An 18,325-nucleotide genomic window follows, 5' to 3' on the forward strand; every position below is an offset into this window, starting at 1 on the left:
TTGCGCCGACGGAGAGCGGCAGAAAGGAGACAGGAGAGGAGGTGCCTCCGCGAGCGCAGGGACAAAAGGTGGGAAATCGAGGCAGCAGGAGGTGACAACCTGGGCAAGTGACCCCAAGGAAACGAGGCACAAAAGGATACTCGCCAGAGAAAAAGCTCTTGATCTCCCAGTGAGCACTCCACGGAAAATGCTATGTGGGAACAAATATAATGAGAAAACACCAAAATATACAATTGCCAAGTCTTCACCTGGCCGCTGCAGGTGTATCAGGTTTGGCGTCCACTGTAGAGAACACAGCCACATCCTGCCTTTTATCAGTTTATCTTATAATTGACCGTTGATACAGCACAACTTCCATGGCAACTTAATTATTGAGCAAGTGTTTACATATTAAAGATAAGAGAATAGTTGGCTGCTGCGGTGCAATTCGATTGTATCTGCTGGGAGACGTTAAAACCCTCTGCTACAGAAAATGGCTTTACTGGAAGTCTTGCGCTTGCGTTACTGAGAATTGAATGTGGAATCTAATTTTACTTGGAAATCAAATGCTTCCTCTTGGAGTGGCATCCCCATACGCCCACCTGGGAGCTGCTGGCTGCTCAGAGGAAAAATCCAGTTACAGGTAAATAACCTTCAGGTTTTGATCTTTTGAAGCCAGCCCTTTATTACAAAAAGGCAGATGAAAGCTGAGAGGTTCCCGGTGCGATGCTCATCCCATTCACCAGCGCTGAATGCACTCGAGCCTGATCTAGCTGGAAAGCTGGGCGAGAAAACATCTGAGGACAGGCACGCAGTACTAAGTCGCAGTAACACCCATGCAGCAGTACGCTGCGGAAGCTGAATTTTGCGAGCCAAACCACTCCCAAACCAGAAACCAGGATCCTCCTTGGGCAAAATACCCCAAAACGTTCTCGCTGTAGCTGTTGCGAGTTACTCGTACAAAAGCTGTGGGGGGAGATGAACCGCAGCTTTCTGGCTCGGCAGCTGGAGGAGCCACTGTCACCGTCCCACAGCCGTCACCCCCTGCCCAGCGCTGCCCATAGGTCCTGCCTGACCTCTGCCAGGAGAGGGAGAACCCACCTACGGCCTCGCGTGACACCGCAACGACTTTTATACAGACGGCAAAGAGGTGAGACCCCAAAAGACTTGGGGCTGAGGAGCTTTTACACCCTCAACACGCACCGCGGATGGGCTACGCCAACCTACGGGCTGCTGGGGCTTCAGTCAGAACAACCGCAAGGCACCGGGGGCCACCCGAAGGTCTGGGTTTCACACAGGCGCCCTGCAGAGCCTCAGAGCACCGTGATGGGATCAGGCTAAAATATCCTCCAAGCCCTGAATCCTTTCAGACGGGTTTCTTACCTGCATCAATAAATAAAACCTCAGCCCGGGCAGCTGCTCGCGGAGATCAACCCAAGCAAGGATGAGATGAATTTAATCCCCCAACGGAGCTTTACAGGAGTCAGCAGAGAAGTTCACCACCGACTTCAGACAGGTTTAGGACCCTCTTTCCGGGGCATCCCGGAATAAAGCATTCCCCCCACGTAGGCAGTGTTGCCGTACAGCCATAAATCACGGAAACCCGCTCTCGCACGCACATAACATCCCTCTTTGTTTGCTTTGAAGAGAAATCCAAATGGCTTCGAGCACATCTGCTGCGGTGCGAACGGCTCCTGATCGTCTGTTATTGAGCGTTCCACACATTTACAGTCAAAGCTATTGCCTGATGCAGGGAAAGGAGAAATTTTTAATTTAGGACTTCACTGGTTCCTTTCCCGGCTGCTGGTTTTACAGCTGTCCCAGCAATCAGCCGGTAGAGGATGCTGGGGCAGCTGTGCTATGGAGGGAGGGCATTCGGCCGCTGCCACAACCCCCCACTTGCACGAGGACATTGGCACACCTTGGTTTTTCTAAAACCATCACTCCCCCCCGTCCCCTGGAGCAGTGCGGTCCCACTGTAGGAGCTCCTAGAATTGCATAAATCCAGGCTAAATTCCGTCCCAACAAATCATCGACCAAAACCCCCATCGACTTTGCTACGCCGAAATGCCTTCTCCCGGCCCCTGCAATGCGTGAAAGTTTGCAATTCACTCCCCGCCGAGCAGCCTCCGCGTCTCTTTGGTATTTTGGGGATATACTGTTTGTGCCTGACGTGCCGCGCACCCGCTCCCCTCAGGGGCTGCCCTGCGGATGCAAACGGACCCGGCTCAGCGCGGCGCCTGCTGCGGCTGCGCCTCAACTGCAGCCGTATTTGTGAAGCCAGTCCCATTTCGCCAGCCGGGGAGGCACCTCCCAGCCCGGTTTCACTGCAAGCATCCAAGAGGTGAGGACAACGCCGCCGCTGCAGGCTTCTCTGCTGCGTCGGAGATTTCAAGGTGAAAACTTGGGCGAACTCACTACGGGGGGAAAATGCGGATGGGGACGGGCTGTTGTCGGTCAAGAAAGACCCACCGGCAAAACCCTAGTTGAGGTTGGTCTATGGCTCAACTACATCTTCGGCAAACTCCAGAAAAAGACATGACCTCACCCTGGAAAAATGTTCTTTATCTGATGAGAGACAGAAACTGCCTGGCCCTGCGCAGGTCTCACACGTAAAATGGATCTTTCTTTAATAGAAATTTAATTAAGCTAGGACGCGTTGCCATGAAATCAGCCTTTCCCATGTACTTCGTTATCGTATTGCTTCCTAGTCTCTGCCTTCTCATTAGCAGAGGAAAGATGCACCAGCCCTTTGGTCCTGTGTCACCACTCAGCGAACACAAACGTGCCCAGTATAAAAACACCGAGAAACACCGGGAAATCCGGGACACCGAGAACCACCTTCATAAACAGTCAGAAATAGAAAGGGATGGTTCCCCTATTCTTTCCCTAAATGTTTGTTATCAAAACCACGGAGACCCAGCCTGATACTTCTCCTTAGCTCTCTCCAATTAGCACAGATCCATTTATTGACTGTAAAACCCCAAGGTTACAGGAACAGGCAGCCTGAGCAATATCAAAATACAGTATTTCAAGTTGGTTGACCTCAAATAGGGAAAGCTCGAGGAGCGGAGCGACTCATGCTAATTATAATTGAGGTGTTTCATGCACTTATTGATCTTACGGCCTACACTCAGCGGGTGGCCTGACCCCCCCCAGGGGCACCCACAGCTCAGGGCATCTCCAGGGAGCACCCGGAGCATCCCGAGCACGTCCCCAAGCACAGGCAGTGCCGTCAGCCGCCGAGGGAGCCCGGGGGCCGGAGGGGCTCAGACCACCTCGCCCGTGAGAAACTGCGCGAGTTCAGCGAACGCGGCTGACCTCAAACTGACCACAGATGAAACTCTTCTGATTTGAGTTGACAAATGTAAATATTTCTGGCGAAGGATGATGCAAAATGAAACAACGTTTCTCTAGGTGTGCTTTTTTGAGAGGAAAAAAACCTAACCAAACATTTTGCACAAAGTGCTTAAGCGGAAACAAAAAAGACCAACCCCCAGCTATTTAAAATCTTGGGGGCCAGCCCTTTCCCCCGTCCGCGAGGCTCGCTCCCACGCCGCCCGGCTGCCCCGGAGCCCAGCATCGCTGCTGCTTTAATTTTCGCACGAGAGCTGCTGCTCTTTGGCTAATTATAGAAGCTTGGATCAGAGCTGGGCTGAAGGCAGCTTGACAGAACCAGCTGTTAAAATTACAGCTGGATCCTGAACTGGCTGTGAACATCCCGCTTTAGCTCGCGGTGTTGCTACCCCCTCCCCGGCGCTGCTCGGCTTCCTCCTCCACCAACCCTCCAGCTCGGACCCACAGGTCCTCGCCCCCAATTTTTGGCTGCCTGAATGCTTTTCCGCTTTAGGGGAACTGAAGACATCTTTTTGCTAGATGTTTTCCTTCCTACCGCGGCTATCTGCCAGATCCATCACCACCCCATCACTTTGTCACCGCAATGTTCGTGAATTTCCTGGAGAGCCCAACAGCAGTCGCTGGCCTCTCGCCAGGGCTCACACAGGTAGAAAAAAAATAAAAATGCACCAAAGTTATCTCTAAAAGAAAAGCTTTTGCATTTGGAGCCTTTTCCTTTGTCTTCTGGTGGTGACATTGTGCGGCGCCTCCTTAGCAAGGCTGGGAAACGGCGCAGCGTCTTCCTTTGGTTTTAACGGGGCCTGAGGAGGCGTCGTCACTCTTTGGGGGCTGCACAGGGTCTGAATCAGCGCTTCCCAAGGCTGCTGGAGGGCACTGCAGGGCTGCCCCGGTTCCTGGCCATGCCATGCCCGCCCTGCTGGGACGTCAGCGCATCCCGGCACGGGAACGGGGCCACGCGCGGGTCCCTGTCGCAGGCCTGTGCCCCTTGGGAGAAAAAACAATAATAAGACAAACACATTGTGATCTCCCCTTGCGTCCTCCTCCCTGGTTTTGTTTGTTAAACAGCTCTTCGATGTGCCCTGTCTTTACTGCAGTCAGGTCCACGTCTGAGGTTTAAATCATTTGTTTCGGCAAGTGGAAAGACGGAGCGAGGGCTGAGGCGGGGGCGGCTCTCCAGGGGGACTCCTTTTCTCCACCACCTTGCCTGGACGCCCGGCTGATCCCGCAGTGGATGGTGTTAGTCCGGCTGGGGTTTACATCGGCTGCTGGTTTCTCGAGTGGATTTTTTCAAATGGATCCCTTTCCTTCCAAGGCAATTTGGCTCAATATTTACTCACCCTGGAGACAGGCTGTGGTGTGTTTTCACTCTGCTCTGGACGAGGCTGCCGAGAGCAGGAGAGGGGACCTGCACAGCATCACCCCCGCGGAGTGCAGGGAGCGGTGCCGGGCACGCCGAGGAAGAAGGAGCCGTTTGTTTTAAAGCAATGACTACATTTCCCTCACACCTCCAAGGAGAGGATGGGGAAAGGCTTCTTGGAGCAAGTCCTGACAGGGAGCTGTGTAACGTTAAACACAGGATTATATTGGAAAGACACGAGAAGGAGCCTGAGCATCAGCAAACGCTGTCCTGTCTGCTCCAGCTGAACACGCTTTTCTGTAGGGTTTCCTCCTTCCTCCATTTCAGTTTTTTCCAGAGCCTTTCATCCTCTCCGTTAGACAAAAATTTGGGGGGAAGAAGAAGAACGACAACCCATAGTGCTCCTTTTCTCACCCAAAATCCACAGCACAAGCGCTGGTGCGTGGATGCAGATGCCAGCCCTTGCTGGGGCATCGCACCCTGCCCTGCTCCCAGGGCTACAAATGCCACCCCCATGCGTGCCACGCCATGCCATGGGGCTGTGCTGGCGGGGGGGCTCAGACCCACGGAGGGAGACGCAACAAGCAGCCCGTAAGCCAGCAGCACCGTCCCCAGGGTAGGTGAGATGTCCTGCAGCTCCCGGTGGCCGCCACAGAGCCTGCCCCGGGGTGCGGGGAGGCAGCGACGGGGACCAGCGCCCGCCGAGCCTGGCTCCCAGCGTGACTCACGTCCCGGCCGGCGGCTGATGTCAGTGCCCCGAGAACAGAAGCCCTCTCTGTGGCCCCGGCAGCAGGAGAAGGAGGTTTCTGTGCCCGGCAAGGTTGCTCGCTGGAGGGATGCTTGTGATTTAACCCCCTCCTGACAACGGCACAGCAGCCTCCAGAAACCTTGATACTGGGCTGGGAGAACCGCAGGGTTTGCAGTCTCCACCCGGACACTCCTGCACCCAGCTCTCTGCTAAACGCTCTTTGATCACAGCCTCTCCCGACCAGGGCAGCTCCTCCAGTGCAGCTCCCAGAGCGCCGGATGCAATCTGTGCATAATGCTCTTATGCTCCCTTGAAATGCAAAAACGCTCTTACACACCCCCCTTGAAATGCCACCAGCGATGAGGTTTGCATCCTTTTTGGGGATGTCACATATAGCCTGCTCTCCCGCATCCCTCCCTGCCACGCTCCCTGCTGCTCCAACCACCACGGGAGATGCCTCGGCAGAGCTTGCGCAGCACCAACCTCGTGGCAGGCTGCAAAACTCAGACAAGAAGCTAAATTCCCTGGTACGGTCCCTGCGTGCCACAGGCTGCGGCGCCAAATCATTTCATACTCTGGGACACTGAGACGGGGCAGGGGTTCACGCCAAAGAGGCGCAGCATCCCTGAGCCCCGGGCTCCTCATCCAGACACAGACCCAGCCACCTGCTGAGGTCCTCTCCATCTTCTCACCTCCAGCTCCTCCGGGACACAAACACAAACTGCAAGGGGGTGTCAGTGCCAAGAAGAGGGATTGCTCCTGCTTTCGGCTGGGGAGAGTGAAAATGCAGCCAGACTTTGGGACCGAGCGGTCAAGATCTTACAGACAAGGGCAGGATCGAGCGCAGAGATTCGTAACATAATTTTGCTGAAATCCAGTAAGAGTCGAAGCTGCTGCTTTCGTTCAGCCAAATACTGGAACCGGCTGCTGGGAATTTACTGGAAACGGTGATTTAACAGAAGGCAGCAGTGATGCAATCCTAGCGTGCACACCAAGCACCAGCGCACACTGCAGGGAACTGGTGTCACGACTTCCTACCACAAAACATCTCCTCTTCCACCTCCAAATCTCTGCTTCACAAAAGTCCGCGTGGATTTTCAACAAAATACTGGACTACGTTGATCATCGCTGCTTTTTAGCCGCACTACTATTATTTTTTTTATTTCCATCTCTAGGTCTACAAGGGACCTGCTTCCAGGGATGGGGGAGAGGAGCCGAGACGGTGGTACCAAAAAGCACCTGAGAGCGAGGGATGCTCCGCTCATCTCGCACCAGCCGCATCTTCCCGACACGCACTGCAGCCCTGCACCACCAAAACAAGCACTTCCCACCAGAGCACGACGGCAGCGGAAAATGCCAGCGCTCCTCTCCAAGCCCAGCGCTAATACTTCAGTCTTTCAAGCATGAGAAGGGAATTTAATCCATTTTACAACTAGCATCAGATAACAGTGACATTAAAAAGCAGCTGGAGCAAAGCGGCAACTCCTCTTTGAGGCTAATAAGTAGAAATAAGTTAACCGATTTCTTTATATCGAAAACTCCTCTCTACAGACTAAGATCAAGGCCCGCTAAAGCTTTTGACAGCTCTCTCTGCCCATCAGCCACGTGTGCATTGAGGTTAAATAGAGATTTACACTCACAGAAACTCCTCAAAAGCTCAGGCCTTTGGATGCAGATTACAGATGTAGCCAGCGTTTTCAGAAGTTCAACTCAAAAAATGTCAGAAGAGTCAGTTATAATTAGGCTTTTTCTAAATTTCTATATATGGTGTAAATCAAGAGGCAAGTTCACTGGCATTATGGGAAAGGTGCCAGCAAAAAAACAGAATGAAGGGAAAATAAACTCTTTATTTGTCCGGTACTGTTCACTACAGACACACAATGCAGGCTGGGCTTTAAAGGCGACTTAGAATTTTGCAGCATTATGTGGCTCTAAAACGTTCACTCTGGTATTTGGAATAACTTGACGTTTATAAAGTGACATTTCAGATCTCAGTGCTGTCACCAGAAACGCCTCGACGGCCATCACACGGTTTTGGGTTTGGGTACATTAATACAAACCATTGCAACTGCTCTGCAGAGATTCCTCCACCGCTTAAAACACCCAACAGCTAGCGGAGACTATAAACCGATTTTTCTTAACAAAGTGCTTATGGCCTGATTACAAACCACTCCAAGCTGCTACTGCCAAGCCAATCACCCCAGTCACCCCAGTCACCCCAGTCAGCAGATCTGCCCCGGGAGCGGGACCGAGCCCTCGCAGCCCCTCCGGCAAAGGGCAGGCAGAGCGACGGCAGCCAAAGGCTTTGGTTGGCACCAAAGGCTATTTCTATCACGAGGAGGTGTTGTAATCTCACAGGGAACTGGGGGAAGGGAGAGGAGGTGGAAGGAGGAAAAAAAAGCCCAAAAACCACTGAAGTATTTCTATACCTTGCCAGGTTGTACGAGTGAGGCGGCGCGGTGCCCTGCACCGGGGCCGGGTACACCCGCCCTGGCAGCGGCAGCCCGGACGGTGGTCCAGGCACAGCGTGGAAGTGACGGTAGATTATTTCAGATATTTATTTCGATTATTTCGGACACACACCAAACCCCCACAAGGCGTGGGGATGCTCCCGCACACACCGTGGCATCCCGTGCCCGGTGAGGGCTGAGCCGCACTGGTCACCTTGTTCTGCTCCATCACGGCACAATCCGGTCAAAGCCCAGCCAGTTACTGCTGGTAAACCTGGAAACGGCTGCTTTTATCGCCTGGTTTCTCTTATTGTTCTTGTGAGCTCGGTTTCCTAAGGAACCAAAGCTTACGTGAGCACCGTCCGTCCATCTCCCCCTCCGGCTTTCAGCGTCGTGGACCATTTCAGCCAGATGTAGCTCCCTGTAACTGCTAAACGCTCCACTCTTTCTTGCTTATAAAGCAATGGGATAATTTACAGGCTTAAAAGCCAGCCTCATCCCTGGTTTCTGCAGAACCACCCTGTAGCAGGGCACTGCCTCTTTTTTCTGCGAGGGGCCGGCACCTGCCTGCTCTGACCTTACGCTCAACCGTCCTGCCACCCGGCTCTGCGTCCGTACAGCACTCAGCACAGCACCACCGTGACCACCCGCAGATCTTCACCTGGGAAAAGCCAGGAGAACTTCCCGGGACTTGGTGGAAATATAAACAGGAACATCAGCCAAGGACGTGGGTTGCATTTGGGGGAAAAATGGCGATGAAATAATCTTCACACTGGTCGGTAGGAAAGAAGCCGAGACGGCAGCTGGCTACCGTCCTGACCACACACATTCGCTGGCTCAAATCATCCCCGGTGCTAAAAGCAGCTCTTGATTTAGCTGATAACGCCTTTGCAAGAATAGAGTTTCTATTCGACTATTTTACTTATGGGGCTGGTCTCGTCAGCAGTTAGAGGATGTTACAGGAAGCACCGATGGCACTTCTCCCCGCTCGCAAGGGGGTGGTTTCACACCACGGCTCCGTATCGCCCGTATCAAGTTGCTCCCACAGAACCATTTCCCCAGGCGCCGCCAGGGCTTGCAGGAGGAAGGGCATCCCACCACCCATCCCACCACCCACCGCCCAGCACGGAGCAGGTCCAACGGGAGGGAGCAGTCTCCCGTGCCCAGGGTTTCAGCCAGCGTAAACCAGCACAAGCATCAATGGAGCAAATTCACACCAGCCAAGGCAGAAATAGGGCAGGAAAAAAACCCAAAAACCCACCCTTGCTTCTCTTTCACCTCTCATGGAAGCCCAAATCCGGGAACAACCTGCTGCGGCGACCTCGAAACCGCTGCAGGGCCCTGAACTGAGACTCTGCAGATGTCTCCTCCTTTAAGCCTTTTCACCAGCATCGACTTCTGTTTGGCTTCAGCTGCCCTTCCCCGCCAGGGAGCTGCAGCCAGGCCCGGGGAGGCTGTATTGCAGGGCAGTGATTCATTGCACAGGCAAGCGTGCGTATGTGAAAGGGTGCTGGAGAAAACGCCTCTCCTTTGAGCAGCACGCTCGCCGTCGCTGCTGTACCCCTGGCCGTTTGCAGCGTAAGAATCCTGCTGACCACGCAGCAGAGACCCCCGTTCCCCTGGGCTCCTCTCGCAGGGCCAGGGGATGCCGCCCCACACCAGGCACAGCAGGCTCGGCCAGCCCCAACGCACAGCATTTAACCAGCGATCGCTCCACAGACTCTTTCAGGCTGCTCCGAAGAGCTGTAATACCCAATATATTGGGTGAAAGTCCTACTTTTCCTAAGGCGGAGAGCAAGCATCCCCGAGGACGGCGACGGGAGATGTGCTTCCAGCCTTTCCAAAGACGAACCCTCCCAGCATCGCAGCACCGCATCCTTGCTGGGATGGGCTCTCACCTCCGCTCATCCTGGCCGAGGGGCACATTCCGTCCTCGGCACCGCGTCCCATCAGAGCAGAGTGGCACAGACAAACCGAACCACGTCCATGCCCAGCTCCCCGGGACACAGCCCTCCTCCCTGCACAGCCCCCTCCCCTTCCCAGACCCCCCGGCTCTGCCAATAACTGGGAGGAGGGAGCGCTACTGGCCGGAGAAGAGGGGGGACGTTTCTGGGAGATTAGAGAATTTAACAGAAATAAGTCAACCTCTCAGAAACTCTCAACGTACCACAATTCAAAAATAAAACCATTAGACTGGCCACTTCTCGTGTCAGCAACGTGACCTTCTGAAATTCCCCATGCACTTTTTCTTCCCCTCGCCCACAAGTGAAAAGCGGGTGAATAATAAGTTTGTTAATTCTCTAATTGCATTTTGAAGTTGTGAATTCACTGAAGTCGGCCATTTCCTGCAAAAATTTCCGATGAAAAAGGACAAAAAGCATTTTGCAGGGAAATTCCCGATCACCTTGCCTCTGCCGCAGTTCAGAGCGGCTGCGACCCCGGGGGTCTCCCATCTCCTTCCTTCCCCCTGCTCCCCCATCCTCTCTCTTTTTGCAAACAGCTCAGAAGACACCGCCTGTCCCCAGACACCCACCAACCCGCCCCCGCTGTGTGACCGAAGCTTCTCTCCCGGGCACAGCAAAGGGGACGGGGACGGTTCACAAGTGGCTTCACGCTCCCTTCTGCACGAGCATCCCCTTAAAGACCACGTGCAGCAGCACCTCAGAAAATGACGCCAGGAGCCCTCAAGCCAATGCTTTATTTCTTTGCCCTGCAATTTGGCATCGTGCGCAGCGGGAGAGAGGAGCTTTGCTTTGCAGGTTGCGGAAAAAAAAACCCAGTGGGGCCGGTGCCACTCCAACACTCGTAGCTCCCTGCGAGCCAGCTGAAACGGGGCAAGAGACAGCAGAGGATGAGGTCTGGCAGCTGAAATAATTGGGTTTTAACTGCGACGCCGCTCACCGCTTTGTCTGATCAGGCCCAAAATAAACCGCGTTACACCACTGCGGGTCAGACTGAACTAATAAGGGTATCGTTCTCACCCCCAGAAGGAGCGTATTTACGTCCCATGCGTTTTCTCTAGTGCTTTGCAGCCAGAGCTCCTTCCAACTGTGCAAGCGCAGGGGAAAATTAATTCAGACGGCTGCCCGAATTATGCAAGAGCCACATGGAATGGAAAGCGCATATTAACTGATTTTACTATTTTAGGGTACTCTTTTGTGTCTCCTAATCTATTTTGCCATCATATTTGCAGACAAATACAAAATAACATATAAGCCAAGTAATCTTCAGGGTGTTGACAGGAGATAGTACAAGCAAACAGGCACCTTCAGACAAATGCTACCCTTTGTAACTACCCGGGTAAACCTACAATTCACCTGAATGACAACAGTAAGGTCTATAAATAGTGCTATAAATACAGGAATACAAGCCAACAGCGGCTAAAGCACCAATCGTCTTTGACGTTGCTAATTATCCCAAAATCTTGCCAATATCTTCTGGCTTTCTCAGTTGCGCCAGTGGAAGCTCTCGGGCCATCCGAGGTTTCAGCAGCACCATATTATCTTACTCTGCAGCCCAACAGGCCATCGCACCCAGCTATATAACTACCAATCAAATAATCAAAGAATCCTCCGACTTCCACCCCAAAGGACAGGGTTTAAATCTTCAGCTGCGGTAAATCTGAATTCCTCCACCGTTCTTATGAGACCTATCACAACTTACTTCAGCCGGGCTCCAATCTGCCATGGCTAAGGAATGAAAGCAGTGATGCTTGTTGGCACTTATTACCCTTCTCCCTTGCAAACGATGCATTCCCACCCTGAATGCCTTTGGGAACCGAAGGTCTCGCCATTAAACAATTGCACCAGCATCTGCCGTGAGCGAGGGCAAACCCCAGTCCCGCTGCAAGGGAACGGTGCCGGCACGCAGAGCCGGCAGCAGCGCTTCCTACCCGCTGGACCCTCCTGTGAACCGTCTCCTGTTCCGGACTGCTCTTCCACCACCTGAGAAACTAACGGCAATAGGATTTACCGGCCTATTTATAGGAAACACAAGGCGGCAGACTTTGCAGCGAAGTTGCAGAAAGCTGCGCTTGATGCTGCTGCTGTTTGTGCCCAGTTTACCCCGCGCCTCCCTGGGACGCGCATCACGCGGGAAAGCACCCACAGCCCGGTCTAAGGGCACGTAAATCATTGCTGAGCTATCTCAGGCAGCACTTTCAAGGAAAGGTTGGCAACTGCTTTTGCACAGCCCAGCATGTCCGTCTGCCGCTGGAGACACCATCATCTCCCTCTGACTACACCAGCACCCCCGTCCCGTGGATGCTGCTTTCACCGTCCTACCGGCGAGGCTAAGCCATTTTTCCTGACAAGCATGAAGAGATTAAACGCCCGGTGCGAGGAGCTCTCCCACCTCATGTGCTAACGTTAAAGCAAAGACCCGAAGATGTGTTTTCCCTGCCCACAGCTCCTCCCAGGCTTCAGCTCATCCCAGGGCACCGATTCCTCCTGGCACCCCGTCGGGAACGAGACGGGTCCATCAGGAGCCAAAGCCAAGTTCAAGGAGCAAACGACTCCCTTTTGCTCTCTCTTGGCCTCACGCGCGTCCCTTTCTCTCCCGCGTGGCCTGAGATGCATTACAGCAGCTGCACCTCGACCAGTTTGTAATATTATAGTGCTCCGACCCTTTTGCTTCCTCCACGTCTCCCTTGGCTAAAAGAAACCCATTTGATTAAGAGGAATCAAGAGCACCCAAATGAATTAACTTTCAGTGGGACTTTTGGGAATTGTTACTGCTGCCTACCGACAGCGGGGGAGAATGTCCAAGGTTTTTAAAATTGACCAAAATCTTTTTAAAAATTAGCAAACCTCTCAATTGCTTTGAGATCTGGACTTTGACGGCAATTACCACCATCCTCCGTTTCTAGGAGAATTCAGCACCCGTGCCCCATTAAACTCTATTAAAAGGGATAATTAGCTGGAGACTGACAGTAATTTAGCGAGTTCATTTATCAGAAAGAATAAAGCCAACCTGAAAGACGTTAACATAAGGGTCTTAGGACTGGTATCATTCTCTGCTGTTGTGCAACAAAGGTATCGCTAGCGGAAGGGACGTGGACCACAGTGTTCATCGGGATTGCTGGGGTGTAAATAATGTTTTGCTTCATAAAGTCTGGCTAGGGCGAGCAAATTATTTAGCTCTCCTGCTACAGCTGAATTAAGAGCTCAAATGTATAAAAGGGTGTGTCTAAGAATCGATAGTGGATCACCGAAGCGTTTAATCACTGTTTTACGAATCTCCCTGCACTATCTGAACTCAAACTGACTCCTCACACTAAAATCAATGGCACTAACATACTCATTAACGGCGGCTCTTTTGGAGGAATGAAACCACCAGCGTTTGAAAAACTAATGGGGGGCAGAGGAGCCGACAGCCGTGAGCGGCACACGGGCTCCTGCTCCGGCGCTTCCCAGGGGAGCAAGAAGCTCTCCAAAGCTTCCCTTAGAGGAATTTCCACCGCAATCTTCGGCCGAGGGTGGAAGCCGTCCTGGGAGGGCTGTGAGTAGAGATGTGACAGCACGTCCCCCAGAGGGGACATCTGCTGCAGGGACTGAACCAAGGCCCGTGGACCTACAGCCACGGTGAGGCTCGAGAGCTGGCTCCAACCCTCAGCCCTGCCTGCAGCACCGTGCGTTTCCCCACGCGCGAAGTGTCTTTTTTTCCCCAATTCTTGTTCTGCTCCCTCGCATCACTCCGTATCTCCCGCGGCAGCCATTTCCCACCGGTTCGGGGGCTATGCAAGACCCTCTGGGGCAGCCGCTGCCTTTGCATCCCACACTGCCTCTTATTTATACTCCGCACCAGCAGCTGAGAGTTTGCCGCATCCCCCTGCCAGGCTTCCCTGCGTGACTCGCTCAGCCCTGACCTGCACATCTGACACTCCTGTCCCGAGACTCATCTCTCCCACGTCTGTCAGTTCGGCTGCGATAGCTTCTGCTTGGCATCTACAGGCTCCAGACAGTCTCTCCCCAAAGGATTTTCCGAAAGACATTGAATTTCTGACCAGGGTTTCGTCAGGCTGCCTGGAAAAGGATGTTGCTCAAACCTACTCAGAGATAGAATTTTCTAATTTTTTATGCAATTATTGAACAAATATCAGAATGCAAAACCGCCCCTGGGATTGGAAAATGGAATTAAATCTTCCAACAAACAGGAGAAAATGGATACCGACATCTCTATTAGCAACAAAATGTTTCATGCTTAGAAACTGGTAATCTAACACCCCTCCGGGGAATTCAGAATGGTGAGAAAAAATGCTCTAAGACAGCAATAGAAAGAAAAAGAGATATACGTACATTCAAGTGAGACATAAACTGGATGTGGGGTGGGCAGGGGGGCATCCTTGTGCCGGTCCCACCTCAGTGCGTTCACAGGCAGTTCAGGAGGTGGAAACGGCCCAGACCCTCTGGGGTTCCCAGTCGCGTTGAGCCCAGCATCACCGGGCACAGGAGGTCCACCCCACGCAGGGTGCGTCCTCCAAGCCGCTGCTGTGGCCACTAAGCTGTATCGACCCCGGCAAGCAGCGAGAAGGGCAGAGCCGGGACACGTGGTGTGGCTGAGCTGCTTCCGCAAGGACCAAGCTCCAGCCTGTTTTGGAGGGCTCAGAGACACGATTCAGGCCAGCTCTTCGGCAGCGCTGATTTACACCGGCACCACACACAACACAATGGCGAAACACCCCCATTTCACCCAAGCGAGACGAGAACTGTCCCAACGCACACGGGAACGACTCTGTCAGAGACACGGTTTAGCCGTGGACTTGGTATGTTAGGTTAATGGTTGGACTCAAACATTAACCTAACAGATCTTAAGGGTCTTTTCCAACCTAAATGCTGCTTTCCTACAGGACACAGGATTTTCCTCGGGTTCCTTCTCAAGCCGCAACCTGGGAAACAACCGACTCCCAGTGTAACAGCCCGGGAGCTGAACACCACGTCACCAACCGAGTTACGGCACGCAGTCCAGAAGAAGGAGCGCCGTTTGGCATGGGGTGAAGTGCAGGCGTGCAACCACACCTGGGGGCAGTTGTGGTTCAGCAGAAGGGAGAAGGTGGCACTGGAAGTTTGGTGTGTGTCCCCAGCTTTGTTTTGTTGTAACGCCAACCTGGTCATCCTAAGGAGGAACCACCCGGCCAAAGGGCCCCTTTGAATTTACTGTCCAGAAGAACCAAGAAATGACACCCTGGCTGGTTGCACAAGTCATCTGCACGGCTCCTACGCTGGATTTTAACGATGGTACAATTCTCATAGACAATATACAAGCCCAAAGCACTCATACACAACTTACAAGGTGCCCACCAGCCTGCATCACCTTCCCCTCCTCCTCCCAAGGGCACCATTCATTTAAAATGGCTTACCCCGTTCTCTTCTTTTCTGCATTTAACAGCTTTTGAACTTCAAAGAGAGAGGAGAAAACCCTATCGCCTCACCATGCAGTTAAATATTATGCAGCCACATTACTGAAGAACACCTACAAAATACGCTGCTAAAATAAACTCCCATTTGAACTCTTCCTGTAATATTTTTCCGAGAGCTCAGAACACGCTGCCCTCCTTCCCACACAGCACTGAAGCACCTACTTCACTTTAACCAGGTAAACGCTCTTCTGGCCGTCAAAAGGACTAGTCAGGTGCTTAAAACTATGCATTTGCCTGGAGTACCTAGTTGAACCCGAGCTTTTATATCTAGAAATTGCACGGTATAAACTGGAAACCTTATTCCTAGGTGAATGTTATACACTCGTTGGCAGATATATTCCAAAATTATCTAAGAAATTAAACTATCTATTGTTAATAGAACATGTCCAGCTCCAGCAGAACGCTTTGAAAATCTAAAGTAAAAATGTGCACAATGTACTATATATGAATATGGATACCTCATGCACACTATGTGCGTGCCTCATGTATATAAAACAGCAGAGCAGAAATGCTCTAAACATAAATTGAGAATATACGAGATAAGATTCTAATTGTGGTTTTAATAACAGCAAACTGCTGGAGCTGCTTGCTTATTATTAGTCTTGAAAAACAGCATGAAAATAATATTTTAACCTTTCATCCGTAACATGGTCTTTGATAATAAAATTATCCCGGAGTCATCCGAGCTCAGCACTGGTGTCAGCTACTTAATATGCAGAATAAATTAAATGCCACTTACATATTGCAAAGAAATACCCGGCTAATTTCATGTACTTTCATGCCGGTCCTTACGCTGGTGCAGCCACACAATGAACACAGTCGAGTCCTGTGTCTCCTCTTCAGATCCTGCCCTTCTGCAAGAAGGCCCTGCGACGCACCGCTCCGCTAAACCCCCCTGTGCAAGGCCACCCTCACTCTGCCCATCCCGCTGGGAGCACCGAAGCCAGCTCTGCCGCACGCCCTGGGGCTTCGCGAGCCCAAAACACGGTGCACTTATTGTACTGCAAGGAGACCGGGTCCCGCTGACGACACTTGAAGTCTTGTGGGAAGACGGTAACAGAGATTTGGGAAGAGTGGGGGACCCGGCACACTTACCTACCGTTAACCAAACCATGCCAATAATCCTACTTCACCTTTCCAAAGCAAAAGACACCTTGATGAGACAAACACCACCATCTCCACCTCAATCCATGCCGCCCACTACCAGAAACCAACTCACTGGTACTTCATCCGACCAGCTGTTGGTCAACAGCCCACGGAAGTCAACACAAAGACTCATGATAACGGATGTATTTCCTTCAGGTATTAAAATTCCCACTGTTCCCAATCAATTACAGGGAATGCCAGGAGGGATCTTTCCCAAAAGACCACACTTTCTCCTCCGACTTAGGAGGAGCTACTCCTGCTACATAAAAGCAATAATCAATTTAGAGAACATATAAACAGACACAAAAAAACCAGAAGGTGTTGGACATCAAAAAACTTATCTGCCAAAAGTGTCTTTCGCTACCTGCAGAATAAGGCTCCTGCTTCTCGCTGTGAATGAACTCTTTTCGTTCGTATTTGGCTCTGATCCACTGTTCCCGCAGCAGTCTGGAAAAAAAAATACAGAGAAAAGGAAACAAGGTCCAAGGCACGCTAAGGAAGAATCCAGAATCATTAATTCTTCAATAAATATACAAGCGTGATTTACGTCTTACGAAAATTGCATTGTACAGTCTGGAGTCAAGGGTTTCTTCTGTTTACTGTTGGACAACAATAAGTCATTTCCTTGTACACCCAATTTTATTGGAAACTTACTTAATAAAATTTACAGATTTAGCGTAATAGCCCTGTCCCAGCCACCCGATCAGCCTCTCTACAAAATTCCCTCAGTATACGAACAATTTTAAACCTAATTTCCTCAGACTACATTCTGCAGTAAATAGGATCAGTAAATGAAAAAAAACAACAAACCGTATTCAAAAGAAAAATCCTTGCCCTGAAGCTATCAATAGGGAAGCAGAAATTGGCTACGCCTCGTGCGATCCATGTACATGATGGTCTTTTGGCAGTCAGAGCTGCGGAGATACCGTCTCCTTGTCACGCATGGACAGCTATTCAAAAAAATCGTGATGTGCCAGGTTAAAATTAAACTTGTGACGGTGAGGGGAGGCCCAGCCCAAGGAGGGGTGACACTTGTGACCCAGTGAACATGGAGCAGGGTGTCACGTACCTCCCAAACCGGGAACAAGAGGAATTCAAGTGAGAGGTGACCCAGTCGAAATGAAAGGGACATAGAGGACAGCCATAGCCCAAGCCCTGGCCAATCTCTTGGAAGGAACTGGGGTGCGAAAAGCAAAAAGGCCTCAAAAAGACCGGGAGAACGTGGCTGGGTAAGGACGCAAGGGCTGAGCCCTGTGGAACACGGGACCCAAACACCAGAGGGTGGTGAGCACCCACCTGGCAGAGCTGTGCCAAGCCCACAGCCCGTACCGCTAAGTCTCAGAAAGAAATCCAGGATGTGTGGCAGGAAACATGCCTATCGCGAGCTCCTTTACTTCTCACGTTGAAAATGATACCAGTGATTTATACACCAGGACCTTATTGTCCAAAAAGGAAAAAAATACCCCAAAGATTACAAATACTTCTTTGCTATTTTATTTTAGCACGAGTGCTGGAACTAATAAGTAGTTTAGATCTAGAATATGCTAGAAATTGCTTCAAACCATTTTTAACTGCATTTGGTTCTTAATTGCCCTAGAACCTGAAATCGCCCGAGCAGGCAGAAAGCACAGGCAGAAATAAAGGCACGTGTCATCCCAGCTTCACCGCAGACATTTCGGAGTGGCCTACACCGACGACAGTAAAAGATCCCTCAGCTTTGGGTCTGCTCTGTAAAACCCATCACCCTTCAACACATCAACCTCTGTGCCAATGAAAATTGTTGGTATGCGTAATTACCTTTTCTTTTTTGCTGACTGTGCAAATTTAATGCTATCTTTTCAGCAGACACATTCCAGAAATGCTCAAGGAAG

General features: G+C 51.6%; 1 protein-coding gene across 3 annotated transcripts in view; it reads right to left on the reverse strand.

Annotated features, from left to right (window-relative positions):
• ADAP1 (ArfGAP with dual PH domains 1) overlaps positions 1–18,325 on the reverse strand; it is a 62,451-nt gene that overhangs the window by 23,184 nt on the left and 20,942 nt on the right. For all 3 annotated transcript variants that reach the window (XM_074597570.1, XM_074597572.1, XM_074597571.1), the window contains exon 4: positions 16,819–16,901. In XM_074597570.1, coding sequence (XP_074453671.1) covers positions 16,819–16,901 — 83 coding nt within the window. The remainder of the gene's footprint in view (positions 1–16,818; positions 16,902–18,325) is intronic.

Source organism: Larus michahellis, chromosome 8, assembly GCF_964199755.1.
Source record: "Larus michahellis chromosome 8, bLarMic1.1, whole genome shotgun sequence".
Lineage (NCBI taxonomy): Eukaryota > Metazoa > Chordata > Aves > Charadriiformes > Laridae > Larus > Larus michahellis.